This window comes from Meleagris gallopavo, chromosome 11 (genome assembly GCF_000146605.3).
Source record: "Meleagris gallopavo isolate NT-WF06-2002-E0010 breed Aviagen turkey brand Nicholas breeding stock chromosome 11, Turkey_5.1, whole genome shotgun sequence".
Lineage (NCBI taxonomy): Eukaryota > Metazoa > Chordata > Aves > Galliformes > Phasianidae > Meleagris > Meleagris gallopavo.
This window is the reverse complement of record NC_015021.2, coordinates 4,254,705-4,271,605: the sequence shown is the minus strand read 5'-3', so window position 1 is coordinate 4,271,605 and position 16,901 is coordinate 4,254,705. Positions and strand designations below refer to the sequence as shown.

At 37.2% G+C, this 16,901-nt stretch overlaps 1 protein-coding gene across 1 annotated transcript in view; it reads left to right on the top strand.

The window, feature by feature from the left end:
* The window catches only part of LOC100540803 (delta and Notch-like epidermal growth factor-related receptor), a 36,125-nt gene extending 20,752 nt beyond the window's left edge, over positions 1 to 15,373 (top strand). The window contains exons 8-10 of the mRNA XM_019618856.1: positions 1,133 to 1,264; positions 7,442 to 7,688; positions 14,289 to 15,373. Of these exons, the coding sequence (XP_019474401.1) occupies positions 1,133 to 1,264; positions 7,442 to 7,688; positions 14,289 to 14,400 (491 nt within the window). The 3' untranslated portion in view covers positions 14,401 to 15,373. The remainder of the gene's footprint in view (positions 1 to 1,132; positions 1,265 to 7,441; positions 7,689 to 14,288) is intronic.
* The last annotated feature ends 1,528 nt before the right edge of the window (positions 15,374 to 16,901 follow it).

The window sequence follows — 16,901 nt, the reverse complement described above, 5'->3', positions numbered from 1 at the left end:
CTAGAACTTGATGCTCTGTTAGTCATATGAGGTAGCATCCAAGTGATAGTAATAGATGAACCTATTCATAGCCTTTTGTAGATCAAATAGTGCCTTTTTTTCTGCAATAAAGGCCATAAAAAAAAAAAAAGACTTTCTGTTGCACAACGGCTGTTTCTCAGAGGCACTTATTATAATAACTCCACATTATAATAACTCCATAGCAATTTGGGATATATATGGCAATTTGTTATATTGTATTCGCTTTAGAAAGAATTTATACTTAAAGCAAGGAGACTATACTCTGAGTGAGGTAAGTCAAGTCATTTAGCCATTAAGCTTTGTTCTTACCTGGTTGAACAAGGATTTTTCCATTCTAAGGGTTCTGTGAGGCTTACTTCTTGAAGGACTTACGGAGTATTTTTGATGTTCATAGAGTCATAGAATGGTTTGGGTCGGAAGGAACTTTAAAGATCACCCAGTTCCAACCTCCCAGTTGTGGTCTGGTTGCCCCACACCAGATCAGACTGCCCATGGCCCCATCCAACCTGGCCTTAAACACTTCCAGGGATGGAGCTCTCTGGGCCTCGCTGCCCTCTAAGTAAAAAATTACTTCCTAACATCTGAAGTGCCTCTTTTTTAATTTAAAGCCACACCCCCTTCTCCTCTCACTATCAGCCCTTGTAAGAAGTCAGTCCCCCTCCTGCTTATAAGCTCCATTCAGGTACTGGGAGGCCACAAAGAGGTCTTCCCAGAGTTTTCTCTTCTCCAGACTGAACAATCATAGAATCATAGAATTGTTTGGGTTAGAAGGGACCTTTAAGATAGTGTAGTTCCAATCCCCTGCAATAGGCAGGGACACCTCCAGCTAGACCAGGTTGCTCAAAGCCCTCTCCAGCCTAGCCTTGAATGTCTCCAAGGAGGGGGCATCCAACTCCCTCAACCTGTCTTTATAAGAGAGATTCTCCAGCCCTCAGAGCATCTTTGTGGCCCTCCACCACTCTGAGAACAAAGGTGCTTTTAAGCTCTAAGGTATTAAGCAGTTAGAGAAAAATCAAATGACATCGGTGGCATGTCTAATGTGTGATACGGCTGCTGTATAGAAGTTGTGGTTTTTTGTTTTTGTTTTTTTCTTTCTTTCTCTCAATACAAGGTGAAGAATGTGAAATTGACATTAACGACTGTGACAGCAACCCATGTCACCATGCTGGAACTTGCATAGATCAGCCCGGTGGTTACACTTGTCACTGTCCACATGGGTGGGTTGGTGCAAACTGCGAAATACGTAAGTTTTGTAAAAACTTTAAAAAGTTGTGGGTTTTTTAAGAGAGAGAGAGAGATATATATATATATATGTATGTACTTAATTGTACTTAAAAACTTTTAAAAATGATACTGGCTTATGCTACAGAAATTTACATTTTTCTCTAAATATCTGTCTCTACAAATAATCCGAATCATCTGTAAATTATCGAAATTCTGTTAAATGCATTTTAGAGGAGAATGCTCAACTAGATTTGGACAATAGGGATCAAACATAAGGATGATCGGAATGAAGATAAGGCCATAGCATTTCAAAAGTAGCTGTGAAAGCTGGAAAATTCTGTTTCTGGCACCTTGCCTGGTGATGTGTTGGACCAGATTGTCAGAGACGCTACCTCACAGTTGGGCACTGTGCAGTTTGTCTCTTAATTGCACGTATGCTTCAGAGCATTTTCATACTCAACTTGTGTAAAGAGCTATGTGCACAGCAGACTGGTACTGGCTTCTGAGCACCTGCAGTTCTAGAAATGTTTCCACAAAACTTTTGAACTTGCTTCCCTCAGGACACTAGGACTGTGTAATTATGCTGACTGTTGTGCACATGCTGTTACCACCTTTTCCAGGAGTAATTTCCACCAGATTTGTTAGGAAGGTAAAGGTCTCCCAGACAAAGTATTTCATAACATTTAGTAAGAATTAGGGAAGGTCTCGTAAAACTCCATTGTGATCCCCCTTAGCACAGAGGAAAGCTTTAGTGCAAACTTGCACTTACTAAGCAGTAGAGAGTACATGAGAAGAAGGAGATATGAAGCCCAACTGTGGAATATTTAACACAGAAATTAGTTTTTATTCCTGCTGCACAGAGGGCTACTTTATATTTCACTGATGTCTCATTCTTGGACTACAGATGTCTTCTCTACTGAAGTTTAGCTGTTCTGAATGCTCAGATACCATGGCCAGGGATCCCTTCAAGATTTTACAGAGATGCACGCGTTTCTGTGAGGGGATTATTTACACCTCTAACATTTTACACAGAGAATACACTCAGAAAATTCCTATTGTACATTTATGAGAAAATGCCTACACAAAGGCTGGAATAAAAAATGTTTTCTATGTATCATTTCCACAAGGACAATATAAAGCTTCATTTTTTTACTAAAACATGGCTTGAATATATCTACTGCTTTTTAAGTTTATTTCTGTTCTCAGTGTTAGTCCCTACTTTAACCCAAGATGTCATCACCCAGCGTGGTGTTGGGAACGTAGTGCTGTGTGCTGGCTGTATGCAATATTGCTGGTGCTACGTGGTGATCAGGTGAACTTTTACTGACAGGGCTGCTCGACGTACATGTCTCAGGTGTCACTGAGTTAATGAGCAAGGCAGTACAATTCTGTCTTCGTTAGCTAAGTAGTGGGCTGACAGATGAGCTTAGTTCTTAGAGAAAGCAATAATCATCCTTTAGACATATTTCAGGGAGTGCCTGCATATAGTAGCAATTACGTTTCTGTTACATTATGGAATGAATAACTAAGGGGAAACAAGGAGGGCTGCATGTTTCTGAGCCCTGCAGATGAGCTGTATGAAATCAGGGATGTTTGCTCTGGAGTCCTTTGGCTGTCATGCCCTAGGGTCACTAAGAGTTTGGTGCTTTCCACCACAGATACATAGTGTAAATGTGGGAAATGGGGAGAAAGCAGAACAGAGGGTGGAAGGAGCCTTTTCAGCCACCCAGCTGCTGAATTATTCCTGCATCCATCTGTAAAGGACATATACCTCTAATAACTAAAAAGACAGCAGAGGTTCAAGCCTACAACTGTGAGTGGTCAACATAAGTTCTTTCTGATCCGATTTGTAAGTCTGCAAGAGAAGGAGTGGATAAAACTATACTTGAAACATCATTCTCTTGAGTGAGGAGATTGTCTCTGCTCTTAGTGCATATTTCTCTACATGTAGCATCTGGTTATATGTGAACAGCGATGGCCTTGTCTGCTGCTCAAGAACTTGGAATTTCTGCTCATTACATGCTTGCAAACGATGTAAGTTTAAACGATGGGAAGAAGCAACAGCATGTATTTATTACTGTAGCAAGCCTTTCACTGACTTCACTGATTTGTTCTTTTATCTTGTGACTGTTGTGACTGGAGGCAGAGAATTATCTGAGTGTTAATTGGCACTGATAATACTGCAAGCCTGATTTTTAACCAGAAATATTGCTCCTTTTCTTGCCACCTCAACATTTGGGCAATAAATCATATTGTATCTTTCATGGCAACTACTTTCAATTGAAGAAGCTGAAATTATTGTGGATATATATTTTTTCCAAACAAACCAGATACTGGAGTTTATATATATAATAATAGTGTAGAGAAATTAAAAATGCAATCTACCACTAGTTTCTTCGGTAAGCTTATCAACAACAAATGTCCGTTTCCCTTGCTAGTAAAGTTTCTTTTATCCAACATCAAATGAAAATGTTGTTACAGGGCCCTATGATACTTCACAACAGCCGGATCTAGGTATGGACATGCAGCTTCTCTAATCAATACAGTGGCTAATACACAAAGCTGTGGAAGCTTTCCTAAACTCCCTGGATTTTAACAGGTATATAAAGGATTATGCAAATAGAGAGGGACTGAGTTTTGAAGAAATCACTTTGCAGAAGGATTTAGAAGCATTTTGATCTTCAGGTTTTTCTACAGAATTATGTATCTGTGGGAAGTTCTTTGTGCTCAGAGCTAAGAGTTGTCTGATCTGAACCCAGTCTGGTCATGTCTAGAAATAAAAAGTCCATATCCAGCTCCTTTATTAACAGATACAGCACATCTGGGCTTGCTGGAGCTCAGTCAGTGGTGCGTGGAATTTCTATTCAGCTCTAAAGGTTGAATCTTTTGGTATATCTGCTTCTGCTGGTCTCCCCATAGCCCCTTGTCAAATTTATTATATTGCTTCAGCATTTTGTGGATAATAGTGTATTGGAAATTAGATTTAAATGCTGTATACTGGCTTCTTCTCTATTGGACTATCTCTCTGAACACTGGAAAAAGACAAGATGGACTGCTCTTAGGGAGTCTTTTGACTAAATACATCACACTTTAGCTTTTGTGACTTTCTGTTACTGGCTATGAAGGAGGCTGATTGTACTTAGCTTGTTGAAAAATTCTCCAATTACTGTTAGTTCCCCATTTTATTTTACTAGCTATCTGTTTTACCAGCTTGAATAACTGAAATCACTACTCCAGCAGGATTTCAGAGTTATCCTTTTGTCAGATGGCATTCTTCAGTTTTCAAGCTCTGTATATACAAAAAAACAGTGAAGAAAAATGTAATTCACCTAGATGAACTGTGATATTTATTAGAACATCTTATGGTTCTTTACCAGTGTTAGCAATTCCAATTAAATAGGATTAAATTGGTTTTAATTATAAATAAGAGATTTTTCTTTCAAGATGAACTGTATTTGCCTAAAAAGTTAATGGGGCATTCAGTGTAAAAATGGTTACCAAATGTCTCTCATGGATTCTCTAATGCCTGCTGGTTATATAGTTAATATCATAAACTTTTGCCACTGCTGTAACTTTTAATGTACTTATCAAGGTAAGTCAAGCTGGATGGTCACTTGAGAACTGATACTACAATGTAATTGTAGTGCAGACTGGGTGGTGCTCATTGAAATCTAATTCTTAATTAATTAATCCTACTATGACAACTGATAGAAAATACTGTCATTTTGAGCTGTCATATGTTCTTTCTAATCTTTGGAGTATAAGCTGTTAATCTTTGTATTTTTATCTGCTGAAGAAGAAAGGAAGAAATATCTCTCATAATTATCACACAGAGATGGAAGACACAGAGTCTAAAGCAGGACTGTCTTGCCATATATCTGCTCACATGAGATCTGATTTTGGCTTAGTCTGACAACTTGACAGAAACCACCATGTGTGATGAATGTGCTGCAGGACAAAAATAGAAACCTACCCCAAACTGCACAGAGCATAGCTGCACTTGCTCCTCGTTGCCTGCCCAGCAAATCGCAGTAACAGCACTACAGAAACATTAAATCCCTGAATGATTCAGGCAGATCAAAACTTTACTGATCTCTGAGGAAGATTTAAAAAAACAGTAAGAAGCAGTCCCATAAATACAGAGCAAATTTGCAAACACAAAGTCTGAGAAAGCACAAGCTTGGGGTGCATCAGGACAGCCCTTCTTATTATGTAAGAAAAGCATCCATTTCTTCAAACGGTGCCCAGATGAATCCCATATGCTAATCTTTCAGACTGTCCCCCTACTTTCCTCTAAAATAGATTTTTTTTCCCCACTATCTGTATGTTCCCCTGTATTTCTGTGATAAATGCAGATTCTATTCACAGATGCTACTAAACTTGTCATTGTAGCTCAGAGGTTTAAATCACTTAACCATCATCAACATCCTTGAGAGGTGGCTGCTAAGAATATGCTAACATTCTCATAGCACATCCTTGACAACCCTGTTCCCAGACTGCATTTGTCATTAAGGAGTTTCCCAAACAGTGTAAAACAGAAGTCCATTTAAAAAGGAACAGTCACTTTCCAGAAATAACTTATGAAGAGTGTCAGATTTCTGTAGTTAGAATGATTCAACTCCATTCCAGGTCTGAAATAATTGATGAGACCGTAGCCTTAAAGGACTGCCAAAAATGAACCCTAGAGGGAAGTACAGGCTAGTAAGAAATCTGAAGCTAATAAGAAAGAAGTGTAAAGACATAGGCAATTGATAGATAATTTGCTTGGCATTTACAGACAATAGTTTGGGCATTGAGAATATTTGTAAAAAAAGGTTTGGGATATATAAATACAGGAAACCTCTTCCAGATTAGCTTTACTTTAATTTCTGCTTTGAGACCTTTCAGGGAACTTAGGCGTGAGCTCAGTGCTTAGGAAGTGCCCTTTTGTCCTTGAAATGCTGGTCCTTCATAGGAATGTGTATCTGCCTTCCTGTGCTTTGCAGGGCACTATGCATCTCATAAGAGTAAAAGAGGAATGGTTTTTCTTCAGTACAGGCATTTTAAATGGAAGGTTCCAAATATACTCATGTCCAGATATGTTCCAAAACCAAAATCTTTTAAGTCTGATCATTTGCCGTTCTAAGAGTGAACCTTAAGCATAAGGTCTTTGGCAGAATGATGGTGGAAGATGTTAGTGCAAAAGATAATAAGTTTCTTGAGTGAAGTGTCATGCCTACATGTAAGAGAACTCCTCAACCTGTACTGTCATCTCTGGAAGAGGCAGTCTTTTTTCCTCGAGTGACTTCTGCTTTGTCTGTACGTGAGGAGGGAGCTGTCAAAATAATGGGGCTAAGGAAGAAAATGTATGAGACACGGTGCCTGTTTTTTGTACTAATCTGTGCACTGACAAAAAGACTTATCTACTTAGGCTATAGAATTTTTTTGTCAGAGAATGTACTCTTGCAAACCAACAAGAATATTGATCTGTATTGTGAGATCACCTAAATCTAATTCCACCTTGATTGAAGGTGAAAATTATCAAGCTATTGAGGATTTGAAAAAGACTTTAAACAGTTTTGCTATTTAAAACATTGTAAATTTGTATAGTAATAACAGATAAAAAAAATTAAGGCAAGAAAAGTGCATTTGCAGGTTTTTGGGAGAACAGTCTGGTGCTGAAAGTGTCTGCATTTTGGTACAGACACAACAAAACCCTGTATTTGAAAATAAAACCAAACATGTTTAATATGCATTAAATCATATTTTAGTAGAAGCATTTCAATAATTTATTGGGAGAAATTGCACAGAAAATCTATAAAGCACTGGAAACTTGTAGATAAAAAACCTCCCTGCTTTCATAGAGCATGTAGTTTAGTAAAGCATAATGTGAGAATAACTAGGTGGCTTTCTATGATTTAGATTAAACAGGAGACCAAACTAAAGAAATGATTTTTTTAATGATCATTAAAAAAATTACAAAAAAGAAAGATGATTGAAAGATAAAGTAGTGATGTTTGAATTTGCTGCACATTAGGCATGCTGAGGTATCCATAGCAGAGACTTGAAAGTTTCAAATTATGTATTCCTGGCCTCAAAAGTCTCCAGAAAAATACTGAAAGTGGGTATAATAAAATAATTCCATTCAGCAGGAAGGTTATAAAGTACTATTTCATACTATAAAATACTAATTATACCTTCTATTTCTTATTGGCAGATCTGCAGTGGAAGTCCGGGCACATGGCAGAGAGCCTAACAAATATGCCTCGTCACTCCCTTTATATCATAATTGGAGCTCTCTGTGTAGCATTCGTCCTGATGCTGATTATTCTAATTGTGGGAATATGTCGCATCAGCCGTATCGAATACCAAGGCTCTTCCAGGCCAGCCTACGAAGAGTTTTACAATTGTAGAAGCATCGACAGTGAATTCAGTAATGCAATTGCTTCTATCCGACATGCCAGGTTTGTTCTGGGGATGTTAATTTAAAAGAAATCTGTTGTGATATGTAATTTCAGTCCCTGCGTGTTGCATCTAACTGCTGCTGGCAGAGAATGGGCTGCTTCACTGTGAGAAGGCTGGATCACTGGCATTGCTCCTTGTTCTTTCTGATCCCTGTTCTGTTCTCAGCTGAAGTATGGTAGCACAGCACAACTCCTTGAAGGCAGCGGCAGTTACTCTGACTTTATTTGGTGTGACTAGCGAAGAGGGACAGATGCAGTCCTTAGCCTGTAAGATCTGTTTAGGGTAAAAATATTCTCTAACTGATACATGCAAGTAATTTGATAAGATAACAAAGCCAGTTGTTGATTTTCTGACTAACTTACCATACTATTCAGTCGGATTCTTCAAATGACTCATCTTCTGTGCCCCTATTTGCCTCCAACTGAGGATCTTTCTTACTTGCTTTCCTCAAGAGAGTAATCTCTTGATGTTTAGTTTTAATGGAGTGATGGCACCCAGGGCATTGAGTGTTGGAATAATATAATAGCCAGACTGGAAAGGGTTCAAGAGTTCAAGTGCAAGCCATTGTATTGATGTAGCATTAATTATACCTAGCTCTCTACCAATAATTGCCTTTAAAAACCTCCAAAGTAGTTGAATTGAGTTAGAAAGTGCTTTCCTAAAATCCAACCTAGATTTTCTTTGCTATGCAGTGGGCCACTTCTTACTGTTTTTCAGGTCATCATGGACAGTAGTGTATCACCATTCCCTTTACAGTACTTATGTAGATCAGGTCTCCGTCCTTCCCTTCCTCCCTCAGTAGAAGCACAACTATTACTTTCTTCCCCGGAGTAAGCGAACCCATTCCTTCAGTATTTCCTCCTGGATCATGTCAGCATCTTTACTGGCTCCCTGTGACGTGTTCCAGATTGTTTTTCTCTTTTTCGAAGGGTGGTCCCTCAAACTGGAAATAGTTATCCAGCTGAAGCTTTGCCTATACCAAAAGAACTGAGCAGTCCCCTCCTGTATCTTATTTATGTCAGTTCTATTCATACATTTGAAAGTGAAACCTTTTTCTTTTAATTGGCTTTACACCAGTAACTAATGATTCAATTTTGTGATGTCTTAGTCTCTTCCCTCTCCCCCAGCATCCTTTTGCCATATTGCATCCTAACCAGTGTTGTTTTTTATGTATTTGACATCTCTCTTAATAGGGTAGAACTTCCATTTTTTGTTGTTCCTTTTTCCCATTTTTTTTGTCAAGATCACTTTGAATTTTAACAACAATTATGTTACAATTAAACTGCTTTTAAAAGAATAGAAGGAGAGATGCTCCTGTGCATTGACGTGAAATGTGTGCATACTGGATTTTCTGGTAATTCATTTTCTAAATGCTCCAGTTCTGTTTCAATGCAAATAAAAAAGGTTAATTTGTACCAGTACTGAAGTTCTCCAAGCAATCTGAAATAGGTGAGGAGTTCCCACAGGCTCACTTAACCATACTACAGCTTTGAGCAGTAGCTCTTTAAAGTGTTCCAACTAGATGTACATTAAAACATTTGTTCATTGTCAAATTATATTAACCAGTAAATGTTTTAAAAAGAAAGTTGTATACAGTTTACTTAATATAGTAATCCAAATAATATCAGTACTCTTTTAAGTCTTCCCTTGAAGTCTCTTTTGTCTCTCAGCCTTACATTTTTTCTGCTGGGAGCTCAGCATCTCCACAGCACACACATCCTGAGGACTGCTTTTTTCTTTCAGTCCTGTATTGGCAGAGGAGGGAGTTGCTTTATGGCCCATGAAATGCTTTATAGTTTTTTATTCATTGGCCTTGTGAATCTGCTGTTATGTCCTGTACATCTCCAAGGGTGGAGAGCAAGTGCAAGTTAATCTTTCATATCAAATACCTTTTGTCTTACTTGTGCAGCAGTGGTGAATGTGTCATTCATGTTCACTTACTACTCCTGTTGCTCTTCCCCAAAAACTGGGAATGGTCTCCTGAGGAACTGTGAAACACCTGGGTTTCCTTATTTACTTCTCAAATCAAATTTGGCAGCTTTCTATCCAAGGGTACCTAAGTAAAGTGTGTAGCAAGACAGGATCTTTTGAATCTGAATTTCCTCTGCTTTTTGGAGTCTCACTGGCTGGTAATGGAAATGTTCATAATGAAAGTTTCCTGTATGAAGCCATTTACATCTTGGAAATTGGACAATTTCAGGTCTTTTTACTAATCTCTGGATTACTCAGAATGAATCTCTACTTATTACAAAAGGCAATATTTTAGAAAAACAAATTTGCATCAGGGTTAAGTAGCATCCAAAGAAGTCTTTAAACTGGGATGTATTCATGATGACTTTTTCAGATCTAAATTAAGCAGTTAAAAATCATATTATTGGAACCTGACAATAAAGGCTTTCCCTATCTTGGGAAAGGTGGTCCTATAAAATGCAAATGAAAATAAGTATATTTATTCCAAATAATTCTTCTCTGCATCTCATAAAATGGATGCATGATAAAAAAGCCAAGACAGTTGCCAAGTTAGTTAATTAGAGAGATTTGGTGTGAAGGTTATTGTGTCCATTTTGGTTTCAGGAAGATGTAAAATACTGCTTTGATCATGTCAATCCAAGAAGAGGAGCACAACTTTCATTGCTCTTTTTTTATAAACCCACAAATCTGCGTATTAAGAAAACCCAAGTCTGAATTTTGAGACTTACCGTATTAAAAGACCTGACTTTCAATTAATAGCTTCTCAGCATTTTCTGAAAATCGCTCTCTTTCTCAGTTAGATACCAAAACTTGTTAGTAATTTTGGAAAATGTAGGCCTAAGGAAAAGTGAGTAGATTATTTTCTTTAAATGTAAGGTTTCTGACAGCGTCAGTACGTGTCCAGGGAGTATGGATGCCTGGTGCATATTCTGTAAATTATTTTAAAATTACTTGTTCAAGTTTCTTAGCAGGTCTTTCTTCTGATCGTTTTTTTATAATTTGATCTTTACTAATCAATGTACTTTAGCTGTAAAATGAATTAGAAAATGAATGTGCTAAAGGAATACTTTTAGTAAATGTTCTTAGAATTATCAGACCAGAACTAGATAGTCTTCTAACAAAAAGAAGCACTGTTGTTTTTAGTATTCATTATGCAGAGACTAAATAAATACTCCATTTATATTCATCTCATTTTTAAAGCTTTTAAATTTTGAGAATGCTGTTATAAAATAATTGACCACTTGATAATGCAGCCGTAAGATTCCATTAAATTGGAACCAGGAACTGCTGTTGAAACTGTATCATTCACTTTAGAAAAACATCCACACTGACTTCATAAAATATCTGATTACAGCCATGGCACTACTGTAATTTTTTGTCGTATTTAGATACCATTAGCATTAGACTTCATGCACTGCTTATAGTGTAGTTTGTTTAATTCTTACTTCCATGTGCTGCCTCTTGTTCTGTCTGTGGAAGCTGAAGAGCCGTGGTGCATCAGGGTCTGATTAAGTCACCTTGTCACTTCGGGGTCAGCTGCTCCCCACTACATGCCCTGTGCACATTCTGTGCAGTGAGCACGCTCCTGTGATTGTCTGCTGTGTCAGATTGCAGAACATGAGGCTTCCTGAATCTGATGAGCTTTAGCACAATTTTCTTATCCTCTGCCAGCGTCTCAACTTCATGGAAACTGTAGGATTACAGTTCAGTAATATTAAGGAACACACAGTGCCACTTGTGAACAAGGTAGAGAAAATTATTTTTCTCATTATTCTCCTCCTGTGGAGAAAAGAATAATCCTTTCCCCTGTGGGTATGCATTTTTTTTTCCTTCTGATCTCTCTCTTTTCTTTTTCATGATTAAACTTTATTTGTGGATGCATTGTATGTTTTTGAGCAGAGTAGCAATAGGTGGTTTTTCTTCTGCTTCTAGGGATGCTCCAAACTGCAGCCTGAATCACCGAAGTTAGACGTTACCATTTCCTTAGAGTTTGGCTATATAATTTTCTCAAAGTTCTTCTACTTGGATGAAATTTGTGAGGTTAATGATTCTCCATGGCTAGCTCTCTTTTGAAATGTTTTTTAAGGAAGTGGAGAGGCAACCCTGTTCCATGTTGAAGTAGATTTTGCAGACAGACATGGAGTTGCTGTCGACAAGAATTCCTATGTTGAATATATACTATCCCCCAAATTGTCATGGAGCCCTCTGTCTCTTAGTCAAGTTACACAAGTTGATTTTATTCTGTGTTTCATTACAAAGTGTGCTTTCTAATTCTCAGTATCACTTTTAAATGCTTTCTATGCTACTAGTAAATATCTCTGATAGGCACCTTGGAACAGTATTATTACTCATAAATAGTAATTAATGCTAAACTTAGAGGCCATAAAACTTCCCTAACACTCCTGATATGTTGTCTTTATATATCTAAGTTCATAATTGTTCTTCTGATACAGTATGCTACTGTTAAACATCCGTTACATCCCTCCAGTCTTTTTCCAGAATCTGTGCATCTCCAGACTGAGATTTCCCCATCTGCTGTACAACCTTTGTTCCTAACCTTTTTTCATTTTTCAGTAGCAGCATATTAGTTCATCCACTATTCACTGCAGCAGGAACCTTCTTCTTTTCACTATTTATTGCCACTTTAATCCTTGCATCTTGCAGACCGTATTGGTAATTGTTTTATGTTTTCTTTTCTCATCAATTAAGCAGTAAAATAGCATAAGATCCTTTGCAGCCCTCCTACGTCCACACCCATTAAGTTAGAACTTCCCACTCAGGACCTCTGAGTTGAGTGTTTGGCACTACGAGTAGGGCTGGCTTCTGGGCCGCCTGATCAAAGCAATGTGGTCACCAGTCGGATGGCTCAGCCAGGCCACAAACAACTAGCATATGTGCTGTGGTCTTTTCTCAGCGTTTTCTAATTAGGGGCACATGTCAACCCTGACCTACACAAGAGAACAAATTTTGTGCTGTTCTACCACGTGCAAAAAGCCATGTGTTCTCTGTTCTTGTCAAAAAGGCAAAATTTTACTTAAATCCTTGGAGAATTTTCATTCCTGTTTGTATCTATGAAAAAGCTCTATTTGCTTTAAACCTTTGAGAATGATGAAGAAAATGGGTGATTCAGAACTCATTGCTACCTCTGACTTAGTAAGATACAATAACTTGATTCCCTGATTTGATTCCTGGAATTTTATCTCATTTACAGAAAATCAGATTTATCTTTTATGAAGCCGATGAGTGAACATTGCTTGTTTATACTAAAGTAAACTGTAGAAGAAAGGAAATATTCCTGCATGGAAATGTTATCTAGTGTGGCCTTACTGACATCTGAAAAACTTTGCAAGATGAGATTTCCAATGTTATATTTCTTCCAGCAATTTTAACTTTACCCATAATTCCAGATCACTAAAAACAGCAAAGAATTAAATTGGAGCAGTCAGGAGGTTGTATAAAAATCTGGAAAGAAAATCAAGTTAATTTTGTTTTGGTCTAAATACTTATTATCCTCAAAATCTGGCTTTTCCAAATCTCACCTTCCCATGTGCACAAGTTAATACTGAATTAATACAGTGCATAAGAAGGGAATAAAAAGAATCCTTTGTTTAGATCACTACATAAATAAGTCTTTGTGTTTCTGTGTTAATATTTTGCTCTGCATCAGTCCACAGGGAAGGCAGACTTGACTCTTTTTTGCCTCCTTTTCATATTATTCTTTTTGTTTAAAATTCCTGTAATTGTAGTCAGAACACAGAAGATATTTTTCCACATTCAAGTTGCAATTTGTTTCTTAACAAATAATCAGAATAGTGATAGATTGTCAATGCAGTGCAAAGGCACCTTGACAAGTTCTGGATATGTCAGCACTGGAACCTCAGTGGTATGGCCACAGGAGTTCTCTGCACTTTGTTGCATGTGATACCTTTGCGAGATTAGTATGTTTGTGGCATTGCAACAGCTTCCCTGTCAGAACAGAGAAGTTTTGTCAGAATTGCTAATACTGTGCAGGATGCTGATAATTTCACCAAGCTTCTCAATTGGATGTCAGGTGAGCAAAGCCTTTAAATTAGTTTTTAACACTTCATCTGTAGCATTTGATTAATTGCACTACTGTTGCATTTCCAAATGCAAATGTAACATGGTTATCTGTGATTTGTGAGTTTTTTGTTTGTTTGTTTTGTTTTGTTTTGGTTGATATGTACGACCTGACCTTAACATAGGTTGTTAGAGAAGGCTTTACAATAAGAAAATCTAAAATAAAAATCTGGCTTTGTGAAAACATGTCAGTTTTACTCTCAACTTCTACAGTCTTCTCAGATTCTGGTACTGCTGAACTCAGCTGCTGAATTCCTGCAGAAGTCCTTTGATATGGAATCTGTTTATTGCATTATCATTATGATTACTATAATTATTTGTTAATAATTAGAATTAATAACATTGAGTGGATGCATATATTTTTAAAGTTCCAGTTCAGATAGGTAAACATCTGTACTTCTGGCATGTTGCAGTATAATTTAGGATTTACCTAGGCTCTCTGGGTTGTTGCAGCACACCATAGCTCAGTGGGTTGTTGCCGTTAATGTGTTCATACTCCCATTTGTCACCAAACCTTTCTTTTGTTCCAGGTTTGGCAAGAAATCCCGACCTGCAATGTATGATGCAACCCCCATTGCTTATGAAGATTACAGCCCTGATGACAAACCTTTGGTTACGCTGATTAAGACAAAAGATTTGTAACCTAGTGTATCTTTTTTGGATTATTTTTCAAAAGGATGGGCTACTAACCTAATTTAAATATTTTTAAGAAGAAAGCATAAGTAATTTAAAACCATTAGATGCTTCAGAATTTTCTGTAGAATATTTAAGAACCAATTTTCTGCAGCTTTTAGTTTGGAAAAATATTTTAAAACAGAATTTGTGAACTTCATGAATTACATTTTAATGTACCTTGAGCTCTATAAACTATAAGCTTATGATAGTGTGTGCTTTTTTCTTGGTAGACACTATTTACTAAGCCCAGATTGAGTTTCTTGTGCTTGTTACAGAACAGAAAATAATAATTAATGAGGAGTTCTTTATGACATGTCAGTGCCAGCTTTCTCAGTAGAGGTAGGAAAAATGTGAAGCATAATATGATATATAATATATCTATTAATTAAAAAAGTCTAAAATGTTTGTGTTGTGAAGAAGAAACTAGTAAAAATTATTATTCCTAATCTGAATGAATTAGCTTTTGCCTTATTCCATGCATGGATAGATAGCCTATTTCTCCATTATTTCCTGAAAGTTGCTGGAACATACTCTTGAGTTGATGTTTGACATTTTTGTAATAGTATTCAGGCTAGGCCTTGTATAATAATTAAAGTGCCTCTTGAGGCAAAGTAAGGGCACGATCCTTTAAGCATTGAAATCAATGAAAAAACTTCCATTGACTTCAGTGGGCATGGGATTAGATCCTACAATTGGACTGAATCTATATTTTTCTTTAAAGGTTGAAGTTTTTTATATTGTGAGTAACCTAAGCATATGGTTTGAGTTGTTTGTTTCCTAAGGTTGTTGATGTACAGTATTGTTTCATGAAATATTGTGTATTTCTCATAGTGCTTCTAATTTAGGATCAGTATGGTTTATTTGTGGCTGTATTTGATTGCTTATGGTCTTCTTAAAATTCTCGCTTATTTCAGAAAATATTGAATAAATGTTATCAAGTGAAGATTGCAGTTGTTTCTTTTGTTTTTCTTTATTTGGAAATGTTGTCTATAAATCTGAAAGGACATGAATGTATATTGCTATAGATAATGCCTGAGAGGATATTTCAGCTGTTAATAGTCTGAAAACTAAAAACACCCAGGGGCTTTATTGACGGGTTATTTTGGCAGAGGTTAGCCAAAATGGCAGAAATGAAGAATTATGTGATGTTTCTGGTGAAGTAATGTATCTTTGAGCTTTCAGTGTAAGGTAAAGGAGTGACAAGGCTTCTCTGGCTTAGGTTTAAGGAATGGCAGAAGGAGAAAGTTCAGGTTTAAATCTGTATTTGGATTAGATTAGGATGGCCTAGAATGAAAAGCTCTGTGTTTTTTAGTTCTAAAACTAATACCCATTTTCAGGTGGAGAGTGTAGTAAACCTGGAAGTAAAACCTGTAGTAAATGGTTTTAGTAAAACCACTCCATATCATAGACCACAGCTCAGAGGAGTCTCTTACTGTTGGAATGGCTGGGTGGTTGTATATGTCAGCTGATACTGACATATCAGTATGCTGTTTGAATTATATAAAAGCCAAATGCATTTCTGAAACCCAGAATACTTTTCCCAACAAGCCAACAGACATTTGTTACCTTGAGCTTTCTTGTTGGCACAAGACAAGAATTACTAGTGGGAGACCTAAAGAAACTAGATTTGAGCCTCCCTTGCATTCTTCAGGCACAGTTTGCTGGGATAAGGGTTGTGGATTTGCATCCGTTGGCTGTTAGGCTAGCTTTTTCCATTCTTTTTCTTTATTCCAAGTATGCAAACTTTTGGTTACGGTGACTTCCATGGACGCTTTAAGAACCTCTGGCAAAATGACACTGTCAGAAAGGAACTACACCCAATGCCATTTTTCATATCTTTTCTTGAACAGGGGTAAATATATTTGAGTTATGATTGATTTGCTAATCACACAGAAAACAAATACTCGTATTTCAGAGGTTTTGTCCCTTTCAGTGGTGAAATTAATATTGATTTATCTTTGAAGAAAAACTACAAATCTTTGCAAAGTGTGGAAATAAGCAACTTGGTTGTTCCAGGGAACGTATATACTTATGCACCATATTTTACAAGAGAGATGTTGCAATGAGCAGTAGCCCTTCTGCATATAAATCATGCCTTTGTAGTGATTCTTGGCTGTTCTGTATTTCTCTCAAGTGACCAACCTGAAAGATAAGTAATTTGTAAGGAATTGTCAGTTTGAAGCCTCTAGCTTCTGTAAATTATCCTGTGTTTCCTGTGAGTTGTGCTTTGAAAATTACTTTTCCTCTTTCCAATTTACTTTATTGAACTCTGATGACATGTTCTGCATGCTCTATGCCTGTATCTTTGCCTGTCAGAGATGTTTGTGAGGTGCTGCACTGCCTGCTGAGATGGAACAGCCCTACAGCCCAGAGGGCATAAACCTGTCCTGAGATTTCATCCCAGCTCGGAAGCTGCTAAAACAAGTTGGTTACAGACCGTATGCCACATCATATCTTTTCTGAGGATA